This window comes from Chroicocephalus ridibundus, chromosome 6, assembly GCF_963924245.1.
Source record: "Chroicocephalus ridibundus chromosome 6, bChrRid1.1, whole genome shotgun sequence".
NCBI classification, from domain to species: Eukaryota; Metazoa; Chordata; class Aves; order Charadriiformes; family Laridae; genus Chroicocephalus; species Chroicocephalus ridibundus.
This window is the reverse complement of record NC_086289.1, coordinates 20,544,913-20,568,305: the sequence shown is the minus strand read 5'-3', so window position 1 is coordinate 20,568,305 and position 23,393 is coordinate 20,544,913. Positions and strand designations below refer to the sequence as shown.

The 23,393-nt window shown below is 41.7% G+C and overlaps 2 protein-coding genes across 3 annotated transcripts in view; one reads left to right on the top strand and one right to left on the bottom strand.

Annotated features, from left to right (window-relative positions):
- WDFY4 (WDFY family member 4) overlaps window positions 1-23,393 on the top strand; it is a 154,683-nt gene that overhangs the window by 112,934 nt on the left and 18,356 nt on the right. For both annotated transcript variants that reach the window (XM_063338069.1, XM_063338068.1), the window contains 6 exons: window positions 10,830-10,872; window positions 11,681-11,800; window positions 12,212-12,329; window positions 13,005-13,114; window positions 19,454-19,607; window positions 19,909-20,000. In XM_063338069.1, coding sequence (XP_063194139.1) covers window positions 10,830-10,872; window positions 11,681-11,800; window positions 12,212-12,329; window positions 13,005-13,114; window positions 19,454-19,607; window positions 19,909-20,000 — 637 coding nt within the window. The remainder of the gene's footprint in view (window positions 1-10,829; window positions 10,873-11,680; window positions 11,801-12,211; window positions 12,330-13,004; window positions 13,115-19,453; window positions 19,608-19,908; window positions 20,001-23,393) is intronic.
- LRRC18 (leucine rich repeat containing 18) lies at window positions 428-5,815 on the bottom strand. The gene is made up of 2 exons (XM_063338072.1): window positions 5,715-5,815; window positions 428-1,361 (listed from the first exon to the last, which is right to left on the bottom strand). Exon 2 carries the CDS (start codon window positions 1,268-1,270, stop codon window positions 458-460), a length of 813 nt encoding a protein of 270 aa, XP_063194142.1. The 5' UTR covers window positions 1,271-1,361; window positions 5,715-5,815; the 3' UTR covers window positions 428-457.

Sequence of the window (23,393 nt, the reverse complement as noted above, 5' to 3'; positions counted from 1 at the left end):
CTATCTGAGATTCTCTGAGGGGTTGGTGGCAACTACCAGCAGCAGAAAGTTCCGAGGTATATTCCTGTTCCTCCAAATGGTATTTTCTGAGACTAGTTTAACTGTGTCTCACTCTCTGAAAATGAACAGGAGTAATGTTTGGGGCTCAGAAGTGGGAGTGGAGTTACCAGAAAAACTTTTTGAAGATTCTTTCACTGGACACATGCATACACAAAAGACCAAAAAAACCCTCAAAACCCAAACATGGACAACATGTAGGAACAGGCACATACGTTAGGGAATAGTCCTTCCTTTCCCAAATGCACCCTTTCCCAAATGTAGATCTGTTTTAGTTGGATTTTGATTTAGAGACCACACAGATCTGCTGCATCTAAAACTGCATAGATCTTTAAAGGAAGAGAACTGCAGGAAAAGGGAGGAGGAAGGAGGTCAGCTTTTTATTAGTTTGGGCTGGATTTCATGGGACATGGTCTGTGGAATGTCTTGGTAGATTGTCTCTTAATCTCCATTCTTCTTGGTTATCCTTTGCAGTAGAATTGGGTGTAAGGAGTAAAGGGAAACTTGGCTTCTTTAAGCAGCTGGGTGTCACGTTCATTAACTTGTTCAGCTTGTCCCTCTCATCCATACACATCTTCAGGCAAGAAGAGCACAGGTCTTTCTCTTGTACTAAGTGGAGCATTTCTACACATTTGATGGAGTCGGCATGCTCCACTTGCTTTGTTGAATCCGGGAAAGGGTTTCTTTCTGCATTCAGCTTCTTGAGCTTGGGGAGCTTTTTCACACTGTTTGGGATGGTGGTCAAGGCATTGTCAAAGAGACCTATCTCGGTAAGTTCCCTTAGAGCCCCAAGACTGGTAGGAATACTGTCAAGACAGTTCAAACCAAGGTTGAGAATATGCAGGTTCTTGAGAAGGTTCAACCCTTCTGGCAGATTTTTGGTGGTCAGCTTGTTGTTGCATACATTCAGGTAGAAAAGGTTCTGAAGTGTACCTATTGCCTCGGGCAGCTCCTCAAGCTGATTACTATGCAGGTCCAGCCAGCGCAGTTTCTGGAACTTCTGGATGCTGCTTGGAATCTTTTTTAACATGTTTCTGCTCAAATCAAGTTCATCCACGTCAGCCAGTTTCAGAATGCACTTGGGGAAGGTGGTGATACCCATCTTGCTTAAGTCAAGACGGCGTCCTCCATCAAGAGTTATACGGATGGAATTTTTGGCAATTTTCAAGGTGATCTTCTTCCCTTTTGGACCTTTTGCTTTCCCCTTGGCCATCTGTCCACTGAGAGACAGACAGACACACCAGCCTCTCGATGAAGTGTGGGAACTTCAGTGTAAAGCCTTTGAAAACAGTGGCTGTTACTCCCTAATTAAAAACAAAATAATTGCTTAGTTATATATTAACGTGTGACCACCGGACTCTTTAGAAGTCTCTTTATAAGGTCAGGAGTTTTCAACCCTGGAGCTGCAACTCTGAATGTTCTTCCTGAAAATATTTTGAGTATGTGAAATTCTAATAATTGACAATATAATTTTATTGCATTGTAACACCTATATTGCATCACAGGGTGAAATTGCAAGTAGGAGAAATTTGCTGTCTTTCAACCCTAAATACTAATTTGAGCTCAGCATGTAATGAAACTGAATGAAATGTGTTGTTATCCATCAGCCATTTGAGGACCTAAGCAAAATGTATTATGGGTCTCAACGCAGTCCTTAGGGATTGCACTAAAAGAAGCTACCCAAAATTGTACTTATTCTACCAGACTAACAGGTTGCCTTCTTTCCAGGCCTGGCATCTGTTGACAGGTTGGTTAAACATCCTGGTTAACGAACCTGAGATTTGGGCTCTGGATGCTACTGAAAGATCAAATATTTAAAGCAAATGATTAAGGGTCTTGTTTTAACCAGGACTTCAGGAACATAGTGGGCTTCCAAATTTGTCAGGACTGCTTGCAGTTCACATATCACCTGCAGGGCAGACTGGAACGGGGGGTCTGTGTCAGTGCTGCTTAATGACACGTTGAACCAAAACCAGGCCTTGACGAGTATCTTCTGTACTTTCAAGGACAGACTCTGGGTACTCTAACCTTGTCTTTTCATCCGTGCTGTGGGATAGATGGACTCCCACTGTGAAGATGCCCTGCCCTCAAAAAATGCGTGTAGGTGTTCTGGTCAGACTTTTGACTCATACTGATGCTCAGCATATGCTGTGTGCTTTGAGTTGAGACCTGTATGAGTGGTAGTCCACTGTAGTCTCAGGTTTGGCTATCTCTCTCTCACTAATCGAAGGCCATCAAATACAGGTGCTAATTATGGCTAGTGACAAAGGAAACAGGCTGATTCCCTGGAAATGGATGACAATGTCCTTCTCAGCCAGAGCGCAGAGAGGAGCATGGGTTACAGCTGGCTAATCTCAGGATGGTCTGGGTGCTCTGGCATTTAATTGTGAAGAGTCAAATTGCAGCTTTGATGAATGATTGTTTGGGACAAAATATGGATTTGTCTACAATACGTTTCACTATTACAAAGGCTTCATTACAAACCCTTCAGGCTTTTTGGCTACTCATTAATCATGTGCAAATACATGAAGGGGAAGCTCAGGCTCCTTTTCAATTACATGCCATAGCCAAAAATAATGCAAAAGCAAGGGGGATCTCTGCCAGTTACCACCCACCCTCCTGGGAGCTCTGTAATGAGGCAGATGCTTCAGAAAATCCTGGAAGCAGCACAGTGGGGTCAGTCTTGCCCAGAGGGTATGTTCCAAAATTTAATCTTTGTTATTTTGTATAAAAATATTTAAACAGTTAAATCTCTCTGTGTATGTCACCCCCACAGCACTTACAGGGTCCTATTACTGTTATGTCTGAAGGCCTCTCGCTGTTTGCCCTATTTAACCTTATGGTGTCCCAGGGTCAATATCAATACTATTCTTTCCATAATGTAGACTGATAACTGAGGCAAAGTACTCTACGGTGGAAAATTAAGCACTTTTTCCACCTTTGTTGATGTTAGCTTAAATAATTTGCCCAGGAGTAGGTAGGAAGTTCTGGAGATCAAAACAATAGGGTTTTTTTTAATCACAATTCACTCATTTTAAGGATCTGATGCAATATTCTTGTTGGCAGTTCTCTGAAGATAAAGTTCAGCTGCATGGGAAATGCCAGAGCCCTACTGCTGATTCAGGACATCCTAAGTCCCTTACTGGTGCACAGAGGGTGACTACCATGCTTCATAAAAAGATCTGCAGGGCAGCTTCCTCACGCTTTGGGAGGATGCAAAGAGACTTACTGCTTCCGGCAGTTGATGTGAAACTGGTGATTTTTGGATCCAACTTTCTCTTTGTTTGAATTTTGTGTTGGATGAGTTGACCAGTGAACTTCGAAGTTTCTCAGCCACGTATGCCTTTTAAAAAAATGAAAGGAAGCTTCAAGGAAAAATACATATTTTTTTTCTAAATTCAAAATGATAATTTCTTTTAAAGTGCTTTTAAAAACATCTTTAAAACTCTGAGAAAGAAAAAAATTCTGTTCAGTTTCTAGTAGTTTTTTTTCCTGTTACTTTTCATTTAAATTCCGAGGGGAAAACATTGATCCCAAACAGTTTCCTTTCTTAAAAATACCACCTGGACAAAAATTCAGCCTGTGCTGAGTCTGGCTGTTAATGCTGGTTCCCAGTGCTGGTGTCCCTCTGTGCTGTGCCTGCCTGGGAGCACTAGAGGGAGCCTGGTGTAGACGGTTGAGTGCTGGAGGCTTGTCAGGAATAACAGTGGTTTGACCTTTTGGCTTTGGGTGCTTTTCTGTCAATACACCTTGCCAACCTGTAACAAAGTTTGAACCTGGACCTTTGAAATTTTTAAGGAGTCCAAACAGACACATCAGTGTAATTTTCCTCAAGGCAGATCTCTCTGTGTGATGCCCAGGCTTCAAGGAGATTTAACCACCTCATTTAGTGATATTTTTTTTTTTTAATACTACTGTGGACCTCTAAGATGCTCTGATCAGGAAAACATGAGTCCCTAGGGAGTGCTCACACTCTCCAAGTGCTATTTCCTTTGGGTTAAAAGTGGAAGCTATGTTTAAAACTTACAAAAACGTGATTTTCAGTCCCAAAGATAGGGATTAGTGTTCGAGTTCTGCAGAAACACCACAGCGCAGTAGACAGCTTGAAGGGGATGAATAACTCTCTTGTCTCTGCATGCTTGTAAACTAATTATCAGTGTTTCACAGGGCTGTAGCTGGAGATAATGGAACTTACTTAGCCACGTCTCATTTTCTTCAGCTCTGCATAAGAGGGCTCCAGTTCCGTAGCCACTGATATTAAAAATTCAGGAATTGCAGGAGCCCTCCTTGCTGTAAATGTTAATTATGCCTGTTTGATCTCATGCTCACAGTGTATCTCCTGGGATAGCAGAGGGAGAGGTACTTGTGTTGCCCTATTACCTAAGAAAAAATGATGATGAGAGGGAACTCTCTTTACTCATTTTCTCTTGAACCCGCACCCCACTGCCGCGTTCACTCTCTGAGTTGCTAGCCAGTTGTTGTCCAAGGGCAGGGTGCTGCATTTCTATGTGATAAGGTCTCACTAAAGAGCACTGTGACTAGAAAACTCTTTCCCCTTTTATCCACACTTGGTAAAATTTTTGGTCTGGATTGGTCTTTTGAAAGCCCTGGGCTAACCTCAGAGCTTTAGGAGTGTTTCAGAGGCCCAGAGCTTTGAGGCTGACCTGATACAGAAGTTAATAGGAAATGTGTGTCAAGGGCATTGTGCTGTCTGTGGTCCTCTGTGTTGCTGGGAGCTGTAGTGAGGGAACAGACCTTGCGCATGAGGACTAGGACTGTCTATGTCTCTCTGAGGCAAGAAAGGATTGGAGCACTTTAGCACTTGCACAGGGTCCAGTCATGACCCATTGTAGTTTAAGCCTGTCCGAAGAAGGAGATCTGATTCTAGAAGAATACAGATTTGGACCCTGATGATGCAGTCTCTTCTACCTGAACCTTTCTTCTTCCTTTCTCAACATAGGGCTGGCAGGAGCAGAACAGGCCTTCTGCCTGTGACACTGGGTGTTTCAGGACCTCCTCCTCTGTGGTTCCGCCTGTTCCTTTCCTCCCATAGGTTGCTGCTTCCTACTTCACTGCACCCAAAGCTGTACAGAACCATCTTGATCCCATCTTGAACTAGTCTGTGAGAAAAGTTACCTCTATCTTTCCTCCTAGAAATCTGTGTATTGCAGAGCAGGCTTGCGAAGCCCAGCAGAGCTATGCATGCCCTACAGCTTTCTTGGGGCAGGAAAGCAGTGAGGTGACACATTCTAATTCACCCATGGAGTAGCTCTGTGGAAATACTTTTATATAAAGCTTAAAACCAGCATTCATGCAGTGAAATGATTTTACATGAAGCCAAGCAGTTCCAGCTAGGGTACATTTTTATTTCCCTGCTTACAAGCCTGTTACCATTTCTTTGTTGTTGGATAAAACCTGTTGTGGAACAGAGATTAATTCACTGACCATCTTAAATGCAGTCCCTTGCTAACAGGAAGGCTTGGACTAAATCCTGCCATGAGCAAATAGATAGAGAGAGGTTTCCTTCCTTAATTTTCTTATTCTTCTAGATCACTTCAAAACAAGGTCACTTATAAAACCAAGGCCCACCAAGAATAGACAAAAACACTGTTTCATTTAACAATTCTGCCAGACTGCCCCCCTGCATAGAATCTTACCAGCTAGCAGCTAGGAAGACTTAGAAGGCGAGGTACAGATGTCACAAGTTTCTTGTTTTTTTCAGTAGTGTGGGATGAAACTTCATGGTCTGTTACTGTGCAGTCGTCTTCTGTCTACTCTTCTTTGAGTAACGAATTGGTCTTTCAGTCTGTAAATAAACCTGTGAGTGGGGAGCACAGGACAATTTCCTTTGCACAGTCCTGCAAATGCTGAATCATACTTCCTTGACAGAAAGTGGCAGCCCTTCAAGAAACTTGTGTATGTGAGTGTGCAGGGAGGAGGAGGAGTGGCAAAAAGGAGTTCCCCAGCTCCAGGGTCTATTCAGTTCTCCTTCCAGAGCCTGTGAAACTTCTGTTCCTAAGCAACAGCAATGCTATGTCCTTGGAGATCATTAGCATAATGTTTGATTCCAGCATGCATGTTCAAGCTGGAGGGAAAAGAGCTGAACGGCATGCAGTGCCTGAAATGTTAGATTTCAAATTATGCAGAAAGAAAAAGCATCTGGACCTGGTTAGAAGCTGTTCGTCAGCTTCTAACGTTGTCCTAACTGTCCATTTTAGTCATGTGGCTATTTCATTTTACTTGGCTGTAACACAGTGTGAGATACTTGTATGTATCTCCTGCATGCACTCACAACATTTGTGATACCATCCTTAGCACATTCGGTATCGCATAGACATGGACACAGGAGGGAAGGCTCGTTCAACAGTGCAGCAGAGAGGATAGATATGAGCTGCAGTTCATGTTAATCTATCTGTGACCCTTCAAAACAGTTGGTACAACAATTTCCATTTTGTAAGATGTGAATTTATTGGAATTTGTCTCTATGTCTGGGGCTACCAAGCTCAAGCTTTTAGTAACTGGTTGCAATAATTTCAAAATAGTATCTGGAAAAAAAAGAACTATGAAAGAGAAATAGCTGTGTATTTTCTGGTAGGTATTGTTCACAGGGGATGCAACATTGAGGTCCCTTTCTTGCTGATAATGGATCTGGGATATTATTGGCATAAAGAAGCTGATAGTGTTGATGTGCTTGCCTGATTCCAGGGTTGGAGATTACATTCTGCTCACCTCAACAAATTAATTGAATTTACATGATGTTTTTCTTCTGTGACCTGAAGTGTGTCTGCAGTGGAAACGTTATCCCTTTGGTGAATACACACAGTGCAAACAGTGTTCCATAAAAGAGGGAGATTCCTTTCTCCCTCTGTAGCCCCTTCAAGACATCCTACTTCAAGGAACCCTACTTTAATATTGTACTTATTTATAAATTTTGTATTATACCTGTATTCTTTGAGAAAAGAGCAAGAATACCCAGAAGGTGGACTGGAACAATCAAACAAGGAGGACACTATAGCTTTATTCTAAAGTAATCTAACTTAACACTTTTTTGACGTTTGAGAGAGACTTGATGGTTTCACAGGAAAAGCTGTGAAACATCTTTTTGTGTGCTGTGACACATCCCTTTTTCCCCTCTTCTTTCCTCTTCTAATAGTAGGACTTTGGCCTAGGTTGTGGCTTACCAGGAAGAGGATTTTCCTCACAATATTTCTGGTAATTACAAAGATTTTTTTAAGAAACATGGTTTTAGGAGAGCCTTAACACTGATTTGCAAACTTATGAAGTCTGGAGGATGGAAGACAAAAAGAAAATGAAAGCAGCTTTGTGAAGTCTAAGAACCCAATTAACTTTATTGGAATTTTAGTACTAATTTCAGTGGGGGCAAAATCTTATTCTTTGAGATTCTCTCATATGCAATGAATCTCCAAATGGGTTGAGGTCCACCTGTCTCTAGCAAATGGAAAGCACTGGCTATCACAAGAGTGAGATCATAGTCTGATGTTAATGGAAGAGGGACTAATAAATCACTTATGTATAGCGTAGCCAAAAGTGGATCATCATTAGTACACATCATGCTTAGATTCTGCCATGGCTAGCGCCCTACAAATACCTTATAGATTTAGATGTAGACGAATATGTAGGTACTTCTCTTGACTTTACATAACTTCACTCTCTCTTGAAGTTTAGTTAATTACATTTATAAAACACTTCTTTCTTTTTCAAGCAAGCCCTTGATTATTTATTTATTTTTAAATGCACTTACTGTGGTTGGATAGCTGTGGTTGATCTACTTTGAGCTTTTGCTGTGCTGGCTAGAGAGGTGTTGTCTGGAGGAATGCTGATTGATTACCAAGCAGAGGGGAGGAATAGGCTTGAGCTGCCTGTAATGCGATTCGTGTTCTAAGCCTCTACGAGTTGACAAGGGAGAATGCAGAATTCCAGATCTCTGGGGTCTTGGACGGAGCATGCTGCCTGGTCCCCTGAGACCCAGAAGGACGGCTCTTACAAGGGAGTGATTACATTTAGCCTTGCGTATTTTCATGACGCGGTGAACTCATCAACCTCTTTGAATTATGTAGCAGCTTCCAACCAGCTTCAGCCAGAGAGAGGATTGTTTTGACCCTTGTAGAGTCTTTATTAGCTGTTTTGGGCTTGTGACAAGCAGAGCAAGAGTTCCACTAGAGGGTCATGGCACCCACAAATCAACATATGTGTATTTGCATAATATACGCACAGACTGGCTCAGTTTGGTCCAGTGTATAGTATTACATAATAATCTGACTTTAAAATGTGGGAGGGCTGATGGATTGAGCAGGTTTGTACATTACATAACCCCCTGCTTTCTAACTCAGCCATAAATCCAAAATAAACCCGGGCAGTCTTAGTGAGCCTGCCCCTCTGGAAAGGGAAGAACCTAACCTGATCCCTCTGTGGCAAACTCCCTAATCCAACCACACTTCAGATAATGCCAGGAATTCTGATCCTGTTCCATCCTTTTGAGATGCTCTCTCTGAGTTGCAAATGTCTGTTGGAGACCTTTCAAAGGCCAGTGGGGCAAAGCTCTGTGAAATCTACATATAGTGTGAGAGGGCTGAATTGTAACGGGTAAGCACTCATGATATATTTTGTACTTTAAAATTCCTACGTTCTTGAGCTATGTGTGGCTCAGACTGGGCATGCAAAACCACCATAACTATATTCTAGTCAATGGACTTCTGATTTACAAATTAGACCATCATATAACCTATTCATTTTTTTTGGACAAAGAGTGAAGATCCTATTTTCCCATATCAGATATAAACTACACCTTTTTTGTTTTGACTGATTTCTATAAATATAGCCTGTCATTGTTAGGTTTAGTATGCTTAGCAGGAGAACTAAACAAAGTGTAGGAGTTGTAGACCATAAGCTAGAATTAGTCCGGGGTTTCGTGTTTGTTCATGGAATAGGTTATTACTTAGGTTATTTAAAACTCTTCCCTCAGATACACACTTTTCTCTGAAGAGAGTGCCTAAGCAAGGAATATAATACTGTGTTGAGTAAACCGTAGTGTTTTTCCTTTATGTATACTATTAACTGGTTCAGGAGTGAATAGGCAGTAAAGTAACCATAGAATCATAGAATGACTTTGTGTTGGAAGGGGCCTTAAAGATCATCTAATTCCAACCCCCCTGCCATGGACAGGGACACCTCCCACTAGACCAGGCTGCTCAAAGCCCCATCCAGCCTGGCCTTGAACACTTCCAGGGATGGGGCATCCACAACTTCTCTGAGCAGCCTGTTCCAGTGCCTCACCACCCACACAGTAAAGAATTTCTTCCTTATATCTAATAATTCATAATCATGAGAGATATTTTACGAGAATTTACCAGTGCAAATTTAATAGAACTGCAATGATCATAGACCATTCTGGTATTTGTGGCTTTCTAGCGTCTTCCAATACAGAGCACAAGAGTGCAAAATAGCAACTAGTTATTCCTGTAGCAGTTTTATAATCTATGGCTGAACTGATTTCCTTACACTTCAGGAAGTCAGTAATCCTGCCTCTGAGCTGGCACTTTAGGATTAGTTTAAAGTTGTACACTCACAGGGAAAAGCATCTCCTACCACCAGTATGGTATCGTGTCAGTAACCTTGTTTACTTTGGCAGATCAAAAGTTTCTTTAATCCAGAAGCTGTCACTTGTCTCATTTCAGTTTCTAGGAATTGACAAGAACAAGTCCATGGCCTTCAGACAGTGACAGACCTTCTAGCTCAGTGCAGTTGAAATGTTACTTTTATTTGCTCAGAACCTTTGACCCTTTAACATTTTCAGATGCATTCCCCTATTTAGAATCTGCCTTCATCTGGTTGGTTATTTGTTTAAAATTTCATTAAAAAGTTTCATTTTGCGAACAAAGAAAGTAGAAAACCTATATTTAATCTATTACTTAAAAATGGTTTGTCATTTTTATAACATTTTTTTAAAGGACTACATTAGTTTCAAAGTTCTTTATGCAAAAAGAAACATCTGTGATATGGAGACTGACACACCTCTGTTTTCAAGCTAGTATTTTCAGAATGCTTCAGAAAAGCATGAGCCTTTGAGAATAAGGCTTCAGAATAGAAAGAGACAGCCTTAATGGTACCTGTCACTAGCGCTCTAGCTCTACAGTGGGATGAGACCAGGAGCACAGACTGATTAGCAGCGTGGCTTACCTCAGAACACCTGAGGAGGTTGCTGTCCCCAGCTGTCCATCTGCCTCTGCTTCAGGGGCATCGTCTTTGCCTGTGAGTCAGCTTCTGAATTCTTGCAGTTTACCATGTGGCATCAGCACTGCAGTTTGCAGCTATGTCTTAAAGCAAACAGAATCCATCCTTAGCACCACCCTACTTCCTTCTGTTTTCTTAATTAGATATCATACTTTAAATAGCACTTCATTCAGGAGCAAACTGGTGAGTAACTTAGGGAGAGTCAGCATGTCACAGGGAGAGTAACTGACAGTGATAAATTCATCAGCCACCTGAAGCTAGGCCATCCCTGTTCATCAGACAGAGCCTTCCTTCCTAATAAAAGCAGCAATGAAATTTGTATTGTGCAGCACTAACTTAACCGGTGACACTCTGATTTTGGAATTATTTGATCAATGATGAAATCTCAACATTATTCTAGTCCTGGTATTCTCTCATTTCTGTGGGACAAATGCAGGGGACAAAGGGAGCACAGATGTTAACGTACAGAATTTCTCTTGTTATGAAGCAGGCTGTTTCAATCAAATGTTTATTCCCCGCAGGAAACACTCAGGAGGGGAGAAGACAATGCTCCAGAAGTGGCAGGTAAGATAAATCTTGGCTGCATATGGTTAAGTAAAGAATATCAGCACCTGCCCCTGTGTCTGCACACAGATATGTGCATATGTACGTATGTACTTCGAGGCCTAAGCTGTTATCTCACTGCTGGAGGTGAGTTTATTTGCAAGAGGAGCAGAGCATTTACATCTGGTTATTGCAGAAGTTTTGCTTCTGCTGTGAAACGTATGGTGCTACTGTCTGGCAGATTAAGTGTGATTTTATGCACGTTTTTAAACTGAGACAAGAGAGGGACACCTAGTTGAATGGCAGTTCACAGATGATCTGCACAACTAAATCAGCATACCTCTCATTTTCCAAGATGTTTTGCAGAGCTGAGAGATGCATTTACTTTCCTGTACCCCTGATCTTGGTGACCCAAGGCACATTGAAGAAATCTATACTTTCTTGTTTATATCTAGCACTTTGTGCAGCCTTTTCTGTAGAGGCAGTTGTCCAGGATTTTCCAATATACACATTGCATGCATTTGGCTCATTTTTAAATTGGGGAAAAAGTGCTCTGTTACGCAAATACAGCATAAAAGCACTGGGTGATTATAGACAAATACAAATGGCCTGTCTGAAGAAGAGCCAGAATGAAGACTCAGATTCTGTTGAATGGATTGTTGTATAAGAGAGATTGCGCTGACCTGAGTGGCAGTGGGTGATTGATTACATTATTTATAATTCCTGTCCTGGTGGACCTAGGAACTACAGGGCTCTGAGGGTACCTTTGAGGCATGGTTTTCAGGGGTGGAGTTGGGAAATTTTAATGCTTGTTTCCTTTTCCTGATAGAAGAGGGAGATCAGCAACTTTGATTACCTCATGTACCTGAACACATTGGCTGGTCGCAGCTACAATGATCACATGCAGTATCCTGTGTTTCCATGGGTCCTCGCTGACTATCACTCCGAGGTCAGTGCTTGCTGCAGTACTTTCTATGATAGCACCCATACTAAGGTATGTTGTATGATGCCATTGAAACAGAGGGGTCTAGACCAAGGGTTCAAAATTTGAGGTAGGCTTCTGTGGCCCTTGACAAGGAGATTTGGACAGAAAAGCCTTGAAAGCAATTTGCAACCTGACAGGTCCTTTATTTGTGAAGCTCTTTTTACAAGCTGTCCTTTCAGTGGCATATGCTGCCCGTCTCTTTCCAAGTCCCATTCCAGTTTTGGAGATGGGTGTTTTGGTACTGAGTCTGTGGCCTTCTTGTATAGGTCAAACTTCCAACACAGCCTTGCTGCTACCCAGTGTTACTGAGCTGTCATCAGTGTCACATGACTCAGGGATCTAAAAATCCACCTCTTTGCTGGTTTTGCTTTTCAGACTCTAAACCTTTCGAATCCCCATACATTTCGGGACCTGTCAAAACCCATGGGAGCACAAACTGTGGAGAGGAAACGCAAGTTCATTCAGCGCTACAATGAGGTGGAGAAGAGTGAGGGTGAGTCTTTAGGAGAGTAACAGGCAGCAGAGGCTTGAGTCCCCTCAGGCCTTTGCGGATGCTGGTGAATCCCTTGGAAAAGGTCACCCAAAAACTTTCCAGAGCTGAGCTATGGGAACCACCATGCCAAGAAGATCCTCTCACTTCTGGATACAAACTGGTTGAGGATTCAAAGAGAAATGAGTCCTGCAAGTGCTGCCTTATGTGTCTTGTACTGCTGCTTTCTGTTGTCTTCTGTTGGGCAGGAAGAGATGCTAGAGAAAAAAAACTTTCCCTAGAAAAGACTGCTCTGTTAGCTAAGCTGCACACATTAGTAGGAGACTGCTGCACGCAGCTTAGCTAACAGCTACTGCAAGAAAAGGAAACAAGACGTTGAGGCTGTTGACCTCTGGAGATCAAGACCTTTTTTGTACTAATGGAGAAGGGGATGGTCTGGAAAGTTAAAGGCCTTATTCTTTAGAAAATGAAATGTGGAAGGCAAGAAAAGAAGACAAAGAGTTGGTAGTCACTGTGCACATTTAATGCAAATATGCAAGGTGTACTTTTGCTCAAAGATCCTTGAACACATCTGCTTTAAAGACCTGCTCCCTATTTAGTTGTGCTGTGGTAACTGGATGCTATGGGTTTGAAATAGTGATATTTTGCACTGAAATCTGATTTGTGTCCAATTTCCAGGAGACCTGTCAGCCCAGTGCCATTACTGTACTCACTATTCATCAGCAATTATAGTGGCGTCTTACCTGGTCCGAATGGAGCCATTTACCCAGACCTTCTGTTCTCTGCAGGTAAGGGGACAAGGTAGTTCCCCTCCTACACCTTGTCTTGAACCATGTAGCACATTATAGTGGCTGTGTAATGAAGGAGGATTAATTCTTTTGGTATTTTCTGTATACTCTGTGTGGACTCTGGGCTTACTGAAGTCTCTATTTTATGTCTGTTGAATTCAGTGAAAACATCTTAATGGGAGCATGATTGATGCCTGATGAATTTGTGGGTTGTTTGTCTGAGGGAGAAGGATTATTTAGTTTTGGACCTGTGATGCATTTTGTGAGAGCTGAGGCATGTAAACACCTAGACAATGTTTTACTACCTGTCTGAACATAAGCTTCTGACTTCAGGGCAGATGAGACTTTCATGGTAGGTATTCTGAGCCCAAGTGCCCATACAGGCAAGTGACTACAGGCATGCACTTGGAGCTGGCTGTGGTTGCTTAAAGAGCATTCCTGGGCCAGATGAGGACACACAGGTTCTGATGGGTTGGCAATGATAGGGTCATGGGACCAGCTCCCTGAAGGAGAAGTCGGGTGAGACTACATCTAGTGCTCTAGAAGGTATATACTGTTTTAGCTTGTTCCGAACTTGGCACTGTTTTATGGTGCCAAAAGCACTCACCATGGAATTGAATGTCATGGAAACTGAATTTTGTGCTTACTTTTTCCAACTGGTCAGCATACAGGGGCACCAAATTTTCTGACAGCCCTCCTCAGCGCAGGCCATTGGTGACACACAAGCACAGACACTTGGGCCGTAGCAGACAGTTTTTACCCTTATCTCTGTAATATGAGTTGTGTTATAGTAGGGTCTACCGGGAGGACAGGTCCTCAAAAGTGTATTTTTTTAAGGAATGTCTTGCTGAAATCTGCCTGTCCTTATGAAGCAATGTAAGGGAGACAGCTAGGCCAGAATATTTCACACTCAGACTGTTGTACGTACGGTGAGGGCTGGCCATGCATCCTGCAGCTTTCCAAGTTCTTTGCTGTTGTGCTGGTCTTTTTTTTTTTTTTTTTTCTTTTTCCATTTTTTTTTTTTAATGAACTAATACAAATAAAGCGCTGTGCTAATTAAGTAATAAGCCCTATGATATTGGCTGTTACCAGCAGTAGCTGATGGGTTAGTGAACCACCTGAGGCAATGGTTACCATCACACTCTGTGAGCCATATGTTAGCTGCAGTCATGAATGACTGTGGAGCCGTTATTCCTTGTTGTAAACATCAAAGGCTGCTGTATCTCGCTGACACACTTCTCATACATAACAAGTTCCCAGTCTGAATAGCTGCTTAGCTACTGTGTTTATGTGTGATTAGCGGGTAACCAGCGTTTTTGTGGGGACAGTTATCTTCAAAGGCTGCTGAGATCTGAAGAACTCAAAATTTTGTCTGGATGTAGATCCACTGAAACTGTTGAACTTCTTCTGTTCTCATTCTTATGTTGCAGCATGTTGAGTTGAGCTCATTGCTGTCATTTCCTTCAGGTGACTGGTCCTATAGTGGCGTAGCAATTGCTAACTGTGAGATGCAGTCAGGCAAACAGCAGACCTGAGAACTGTATGATCAAGTCAAGACCAGATTGGAAAAGGGGTATTCCTAAACCCAAGACCTTGGAAGGGTGCTGAGTTGGGGGCTGTGAAAGCTTCTCAGCATCTTAAAAAATGGAAAAGCTATGCAAACTTCCAGTCTCAATGCATATGACAAGGAGATGCAACAACTTGGGTGCACACCTTGTGAAAAGTTCATGTTGGCGTACCATTCTGTTTCTCAAGTCAAACAATTGATATGCGCTTGACCACGGAAGGCAGTGAAAAAGCATTGCCTCTAGTAAGGGAAGGGTACAGCAGCATACAAAACCTTATTATTTCACTTCTTTTTTTAAGTGTATTGAGATCTGACTCTGGAGAACAGTGTGTATGTGCTTTGCGTATTGTGCTGGAATGGATTAAAAGCTGGCTCATCAGACAGGTGTCGTATGGTACCTTCCACTTCACCTTAGTCATGTACCTCCTAAAATTCCAGTCAGAAATTGGTCTCAGCACAACAAAAAAGCAGCAAACATTTCTGTGTTTAGTGTCTTCATTGGAAAGGCATTCTAGGACCCCACTCCCTCAGTAATTGGTGGCACTTGCTTTTGATTCAAGTCAGATTTTATCCCTTTGAATTCTTATCCCACTGCTAGCAGGCTGATCTTCTTTCCTGGTATTTACTTCTCAAAGGTACCTATAGAGAATTGGGTTCTTAATCTTCATTGTGTCACTAACTCTTGAGCAGTCATTTAACCACTGTCTGCAGGTAATTACTTCTCAGTATCTTTGGGCACATGGTAAGTCTTTGCACCTTTGTAAGCACCTCATAGAAACACTTTGATAGAATCATAGAATGTGTTGGGTTGGAAGGGACCTTTAAAAGTCATCTAGTCCAACCCCCCTGCAGTAAGCAGGGATATCTTTAACTAGATCAGATTGCTCAGAGCCTCATCAAGCCTGGCTCAAGACTCCGAGGTCTTCGGGTTTAAAGTGCCACCAAAGATCAGTGATGCTTAGTTTTATAAACATGGTAAGTTTTATCTTCTCTCTAGAGATCACTTTGACTAGTTGTTTTGTATATACCCTGCTGAACTGTAGTTTTAAAAAGCACGTTTTTCTGGTATTCCTGATGGCAGCGTAAGGCCTCTACTGAAAGGAAAGAAAACAGACTTACTGTATCTAGCTATAGAAAAGCCATAAGAGTTTGTCAACTCTAAAGGCATAAAGCAATTCTTGATTCTCTTTTTCCCTTTCAGTGCAGTTTTTTGCATTCATAGAGAGAGAAAACTCATTAATTCTGATATAAATATATGCAAATAAATTTATTAATATAGGAAATGGGAAAATCAGTTATTGCTTCCTTTATAAATAATACAGGCTTAAGTTTTAAAGATATTACTTTTCCCTAAAATGAATTAGACAGCCAGGGAAAAAATCACATTTTTTCGTGGTGGTAATATCTTTAACCAGATTTGTCGCGCTAACAGCATTTCCTATGTATATATTATTTTTATTTAATACAGGTAATCTTTTTATTACAAATCATATTGTTTCTCAGGAGATTACCATCAGCTCTCATAAAAGCTGCAAAAAAAGATGAAAAAGCATCAATCACCACCAGACACAGCGCGCTGTGTGCAGATTAAATATACAAAGCCCTTTAATATGCTTCAATGAGATACTTGTTAGCTGTTGATTTATTTATAGCCCTTTTTCTACTCTGTTTTAATTTCAATTTGAATTTGACTCCGAGGGTCCCTGCCTAATAATGATCAAGAACAAGATGACCTTGTGCATCAGATTAACTCCAGCTAGGCTTCCTCATGTGATTAGCCACTTTTTCACTCAGTCTCTTGAGTGGCTGTGGGAAGGCTTCACAGTTGTCAGTGGTTTAAGGAAGAAGGACATAAAATTCCAGGAAGTAAAGCAGAACTATGCTGTCACTTTAGAGATGAGGCTGGACCAAAGGCTGGTCAGAATTCACCAGTGTCAGGGCCTTTCCATCTGGAATATGTGTTGGCTTTTAGTGGGAGTCTATTTCAAAAGACAAGCAAGGAGATGGGGCTTCAGAACTTAAGGTTTATTGACTTCTGTGTTTTGATAGCTTATCCATGAGGGTAGTTTCTCCCAAACAAAAGATATGGCAAAAGTTATTTCTTGACTTGCAGTTCCCAGGCTTAGCAGAGTTTGTAGACCCAAAGGAGTTGCATTACGGATGTGCAATGAGGGGGTCAAAATGGGGGGGTCTGATGGTTTCTTACCATCAGAAAGTGATGTGGGAACTGCTGCTCAGGGTTTATCTGGTCCATGGGAGTGGGATCCCGTCCTTACAGCATAAAGATGCTTAGACGTTATTTTCATATTTAATAGATTGCAGTTCACAGCTTCAGCTGACTGTTACTGTGCAGGACGACAGCATCCTCCTCCTCTGGCACATGCAACAGTCTACAGGCAGAGAGAAAACTAACCAAAAGCTATCAAGTTTTCCCAAGAGGTCAGCCACAGACAGAACCTGACTGCAACTCATATCCATTAACAGATTGACTCTTGCACCACCTCTGGGTTTTACTGTTCTCAGTCTGCAGTCCCGCTGGCTTGTTCTGTTTGCCTAGTGAAACAGCTTTGACGATTGAATGGTTGAGGGTGAGCAGTCGTTCATACATTTTTGTTGCGCTGCAGAACTATTTAAACATACTTGTTCCATCTCTGGCAATCTCTCTTGAGCCCTGGCAGTGGGATGTAATGTTATGTCCCATGACATATAATCCAAATTAATTAACCCCAATGAGAAACACCTATATTAGTCTGGGAGCATACTGCAGTTGGGCAGCTATACTCCTGCCAGTACCTGAGCCAGGTATTGAGAAACAATTTGGTTCTGTCACTTTATACAGTTAAAAAGTCAATTTTCTTCTGAAACAGCTTATTCATTCTGACAAACTCATTCAGATGATCTCCAAAAACTGTCTGTTTGGTTATTTCCATTATTGTAGAAATTTTATGTTAAAATAAATCCTTTCATACTCGAAGTAGGGATACATATGTAAAGGTGAACGTGGATTTTCACAAATACATACAGTATCTGAAATCCCATTAGAATGTAAGGCAAATTCTCTTCATTTGGCGAGTTATTTTCATTCATTTATTTTCCTTTTCTTTCTACTTGAGGCCTTAGTTCAGAATGGCCTGGTCTAATAAGGCTGCTTTCATCTAGTGTTTGACTCTAATTAAACTAAATATATGCAAATGATCTGAAGATGTGAGGTAGTTTTTCTCCTTCTTTACATACCAGTTCAGCTTGGGACCCAGATATTCTTCCTTTTTTCCCCTCTTTATGCTGTCCCTTCTTCCCATATGGAATGACCAGTCCCTGAAGTCTCCTGCCCACTGGGCCTTTCCTGCTTGCCTGGTTCTGATGAATGTTATTTCAGTGGTACCCCCTGCTTCTCCAAAGGTTTTTCTCAGAAGAATTGTACATAAGATTGTTCACAACTATTTGGGTCACAACTGAAGAGAAAACATGCAAGTTGTGTCCGCCGTTTGCAAATCACTTTGGGATGCGCGGGGCTCACTGACAGAGATTTAAACCAGGCTTGAAGGGGGAAGGGAGATAATATCGTGCTTGCCTGTGACAACCTGTGGGATGACATGCCAAGGTTAGAGGGATGGGGTGCTAGCGAGGGCCCTCAGCCTGTTGTTCTGAGACATGCTGGCTACACTGCAGCACACCTGAAGCCTTATAGAAATGAGCCTGGGGCTCCTGATGTAATGGCAGCCAAGACAGAAACACTAGTGGCATACCTCAAGGGAATTAAGGAGTGTTCCACTAAGAAGGTGGCACAGACGACAGCCCAGCTAAAGTGTCTCTACACCAATGCACGCAGCATGGGCAACAAACAGGAGGAGCTGGAAGCCGCTGTGCTTCTAGAAAGCTGTGACCTAGTTGCCGTTACTGAAACTTGGTGGGACAAATCCCATGACTGGAGTGTGGCTATGAATGGCTACAGGCTGTTCAGAGAGACTGGTGAGGAAGCGGGGGGAATCAGGTCAAAAGCTCATGTAGAAGAATTAGAGACTAAGGACAGGCTGAGAGAGTTGGGGTTTTTCAGCCTGGAGAAGAGAAGGCCCCAGGGAGACCTTATTGCAGCCTTTCAATACTTAAAGGGGACTTACAAGATGAGGACAAACTTTTTAGCAGGGCCTGTTGCAATAGGACAAAGAGGTAATGGTTTTAAACTAAAAAAGGGTAGATTTAGACTAGATATAAGGAAGATTTTTTAATTTTTTTTTTTTTTTTTTTATAATAAGGGTGGTGAAACACTGGAACAGGTTGCCCAGAGAGGTGATTGATGCCCTATCCCTTGAAGCATTCAAGGTCGGGTAGAAGAGGGCTCTGAGCAACCTGATCTACTTGAAGATATCCCTGCTTATTGCGGGGGGGGGTTGGACTAGATGACTGTTAAATGTCCATTTCAGCCCAAACTATTCTGTGATTCTATGAAAGGAATGAATTGCCCTCAGAAACGTTAATAATTGGTACACCGATATTCTCAAGTTGCCCATGATCATTTCTACTTGTCTCTGTCTTATTGCAAGTTATGCTAAGACTCCAAGCTTTATGGTATTCGCAACCTACGTATCTACAAACCAGGACTAAGACAGTCCCTAATATAAGATCATAGTAAACAGACCTGGGACAGATCTTGAGATATCACCTAATCAAACATGTGATGAGGTGATTATTTCAGAATTGGCTAAGATTCTGCATCTGCTTTTTATTTAACAGAATATTCACACTGAAGTCTTTCGTCTGTCTCCATTTCACAGGGTGGGAGTTTTGATGTTGCAGACAGGATGTTTCACAGTGTCAAGAGCACATGGGAATCGGCATCAAGGGACAACATGAGTGATGTCAGGGAACTCATCCCTGAATTCTTCTACTTGCCAGAGTTCCTAACCAATGAGAATCACTTTGAACTTGGTAAGTTCTAGAAGGGACTTCAGTGCTCCCCTGCTGCTCTAGCATCCTGCCAAGGGAAAAGATCCAGATCGCATTTTGAGCGTTGGTTCCTGGACTATGCGGACTGATGAGGCTCTCTAGCAATGACAGATCAATTTTTATTAAAATAAGGCTACAAGAATACAAACTTTTGATGTAGAACCTGAAACTGCATGTGTGGAAATCACCTCAATTTCCTTTGATTTCGGTGTTCTAGAAAAGTTGTCCCTATTTGCAATGTGTGTGATTCTTGTTTCTAATTCTCCCTTTGTAATTCCTACAGGCTGCATGCAGGATGGAACAGTGCTGGGAGATGTGCAGCTTCCTCCTTGGGCGGATGGGGACCCCCATAAATTCATTCTCCTGCACAGACAGGTCAGTGAATATCAAGATTTGTGACAAAATGCTGAAATGGGTCCCACTGAAAATGGAACTCTGAAGGCTAGAGTCACAAACCAAAATATTAGATACAAGCGCATCCTGCCTTTGCGGAGTTCATGCTGGGTTCTGAACTTTGTATATCTACTTGTCTGCCTCACAACTCACCCTGAATCAAGGCCAACTTTCCAAACCAGGTGAGGTTTGTATCTAGGTCTGTGGCCTGGACCTATCTCAGCCCATAAGTATATGTGAACATAACATAATAGATGCACATGGCATTTATATTCGTACAGTTTCATGTTGTTGCTAACCAGCTGTGTGTTTGTTTAAACTATCTAGCTCCATCTCTGAGTCATGCCAGAACTACAATTATTTTTCTTTTATTTTAGGGGGGGGAAACCTCGTGTGATTTCCTGCTTTTAATGGAGTCAGCCTTGGCAATTTGAAAGCAAATAGCTTTAAGGTCCTGAGATTTACTGAAATTAGTGTTATCTATTAATAGTTAAGAAGTCTTACTTCTGTATGATGTCACTTGCTATGTAGTAGTGAGTGCAAAGGCAATTCTGTGTGAAGGTTGTTGCATTGAACGCAGACTTAGCAGCAGGATATCTTGGTGCAGGTCTCTCTTTTTGTTAGAGCTAAAAAGGGAATGGGCTGTACTATAATGCCCCTCCATTATCTCATCAGATTTCCTCTAGCGAAAGGAAATCTGTATTTGTGAGTGTGTGCAGATTGTTGCTGTGTACAAGAAGTGTGATGATTATATGTGTTAGCGTTGGTGGGACTGAACAAATAGCCCATGATTTTCAAGGCATTGCATCATCCTGGTTTGTCATGTGTACCTTCAGTTTCTGCCTCAGTGGGTTCTTCTCACCTCTCCTACACTATGCGGGTTCAGCTTTCACTTTCTATAATCTCTTTGTAGGTGATTGCATCCAAACCTGTGGCTACAACCATATTCTCTATTTTGATATGTCCAAATAAGCTTTTCCTCAGTTGATGTCTTGAAATGCTGGTTCCTAAATCCTGTCTTCCACCTCCTCACTATTTGCCGTAACTTTTTCTTCCTGTTTTGAACAAAACCAGAGTCCTACTCTTGTCTTGTAAATATTCTTTTTTCCACTGTTCACTTAACCATTGACAGCCACCAAAATGCTCCCATTAAGTTAACATTACTTTCATGTCCCTTGCTTTGCACTTCTGTGCTGCATTCAGAGTCCGTCCTTTTTATGATTGTCCATACTACTAAATCTCTTACGTGCTTTTCTTGGGCATTCCTTTGCATCTTCTTATCATTCTTTCTGATGTCCTGATACGTTGTTTCAAGTTAGTACAGAGACAACTGGAAGGGGACCATCTTCCTTGTCTGGCATTACGTACAAATCTCCTTCCCCACACCCTTATATTTTGAATTTCTGTGTGGTTTAATTCCTCATACCTAAAGTGTCTCTCCTTTCCTTCTTGAGACCCTACACATCTGTCTGATTTACTTGTTCTGGCCTCTTACATCTCCTTCTCCCTGCAGCCACCTGGATGCTGTCAGTAATCTAGTCTTAGTCCCATGTTTGGCAATGCCATTTTTATCCATGTTGGAAAAAAAAAAAAAAATCCTTTATAAGCTGGTCTGTGGGCTGTGAATCCACCCTGAAGAAAATTTTCTTCTATTAAACCAGTTTTAAGAGAACAGGCTACTGGTAGCATGCATCATCTGCATATCTTGCAAGGAATTAATTGTTTAAACATTATATTCCAAAGACAAGACAGTGATTTGTAGCACCTGCATCCCATGCTGTCTCTGCTGGTTCCTGATGCTGCAAACACTTTGGCTTGTGAATAACTCTGAGTGTGAGAGTGAGCCTGTTCAACTCTGGACTCATTCACACATGCTCAGGTTACTCCTGTGAGTGAATGTGGATATGACCTGAGCCTGTGCTTGCCTACTTTTTCGTGCAGTAGTCTTGCCTTTGTTTCTTTTTTAGGATTGTTGAGTATATAGTGAGATATTTCGTTTTTTTGGTTTAATTGATTAAGAGCCTCCCTTTAGCGTCTCCTGCGAATTCATGACCTGAACACTTGACTTTAGGCCTGTGTCAGAACAATAATGCAAAAAATATTTAAAAGAAGTTAAATCTCTATCTTGCTACTTTACCTGTTTTGAAATGGATAACTTGTGTATATACTTATTTAAAAAGTTGTTTTCAATCATTTTGAAAATGTGATTGAAAGTAGTCATCTACCACTTTTTGCCCCAGAATCCTGCCTCAATACATAAGAGCTTGTGAATTAATGAGGTTCCAAGTTATGTGGTGTGGAGAATAGCTGCTTACTATTATTAGCAGGTCTCAAGCGTCTCCATGCCTAGTAGTTTGACTTGGTGGTGTGCTTCCACGCAGTTTAGTAACCTAAGCCAGTACATTGAATTTACAGCATATTCAGGAACTAATCAGTCCCTTTTGTAGAAGCTATGTTAATCTTCTTGTTGTTTTACCTTGTATTTCTGTAGCCGTTACCTGTGTAACTCAGATCACAGCCCAGTATTACTGGTCTGACAAGGGCACAGTGAGTAGACCTGCCTGGGAAAAAAACGTATGGAAGAGTTTTTCACCAGAAAACTAGACAGGTTGAAATGGGAGCATGTCAGTAGTAACAAGAAAATGTCTCAATAAGTCATTTCAACTTTCTGTCTTTGTTATCAAAACATTTCAAAAAGATCTTTTCATTGCAATGCTTATATTAGATATACAGGCTGAACTGAAAATACTTTTGGTGTGATGTAGCTGTTATAGCTAATATAACTTCATTATTGGTAAAATAAAAGGCTGTAATTTTTCCAAATTTAGAATTGGGTGAGCAGGATTTTAATACATGAGAAAATTTGAGGTTAGGCTTTTTGTTCTGACTTGGAAAGAAAACACTGTTCGGTGTCTGAATTTCCCCCAGAACCTAGCTTCTATTTTTCAATCTGACTCTGTCCCCTGCCTGTTTGCAACCCATATGGTCAGTTGGGGTCAATTGTCCCAGCTGTGTCCTCTCCCAGCTTCTTGTGTGCTCCCAGCCTACTTACTGGTGGGGTGGGGCAGGGCGAGAAGCAGAAAAGGCCTTAACTCTGTGTAAGCACTGTTCAGTAGTTAACTTAAACATCCCTGTATTTATCAACGCTATTTTCAGCACAAATTCAAAACATAGCCCCATACTAGCTACTATGAAGAAAATTAACTCTACCCCAGCCAGTACACCAAAATCCTGAGATGCAGAGAGATTAAGAGCCCTGTTCAGGCTGCTTAAGCTCCTGTACATACACAGTAATTCGTATTACTGAGTCAGGCATCTCTGAAGCTGCCTAGAGAGTGATTTAGAGGCTCGGAGCTCTAGTCATACTGAAAGGCA

What these genes read in the sequence shown, in the direction of transcription:
- LRRC18 (XM_063338072.1), bottom strand. Translation starts at nt 1,270, where the DNA reads ATGGCCAAGGGGAAAGCAAAAGGTCCAAAAGGGAAGAAGATCACCTTG.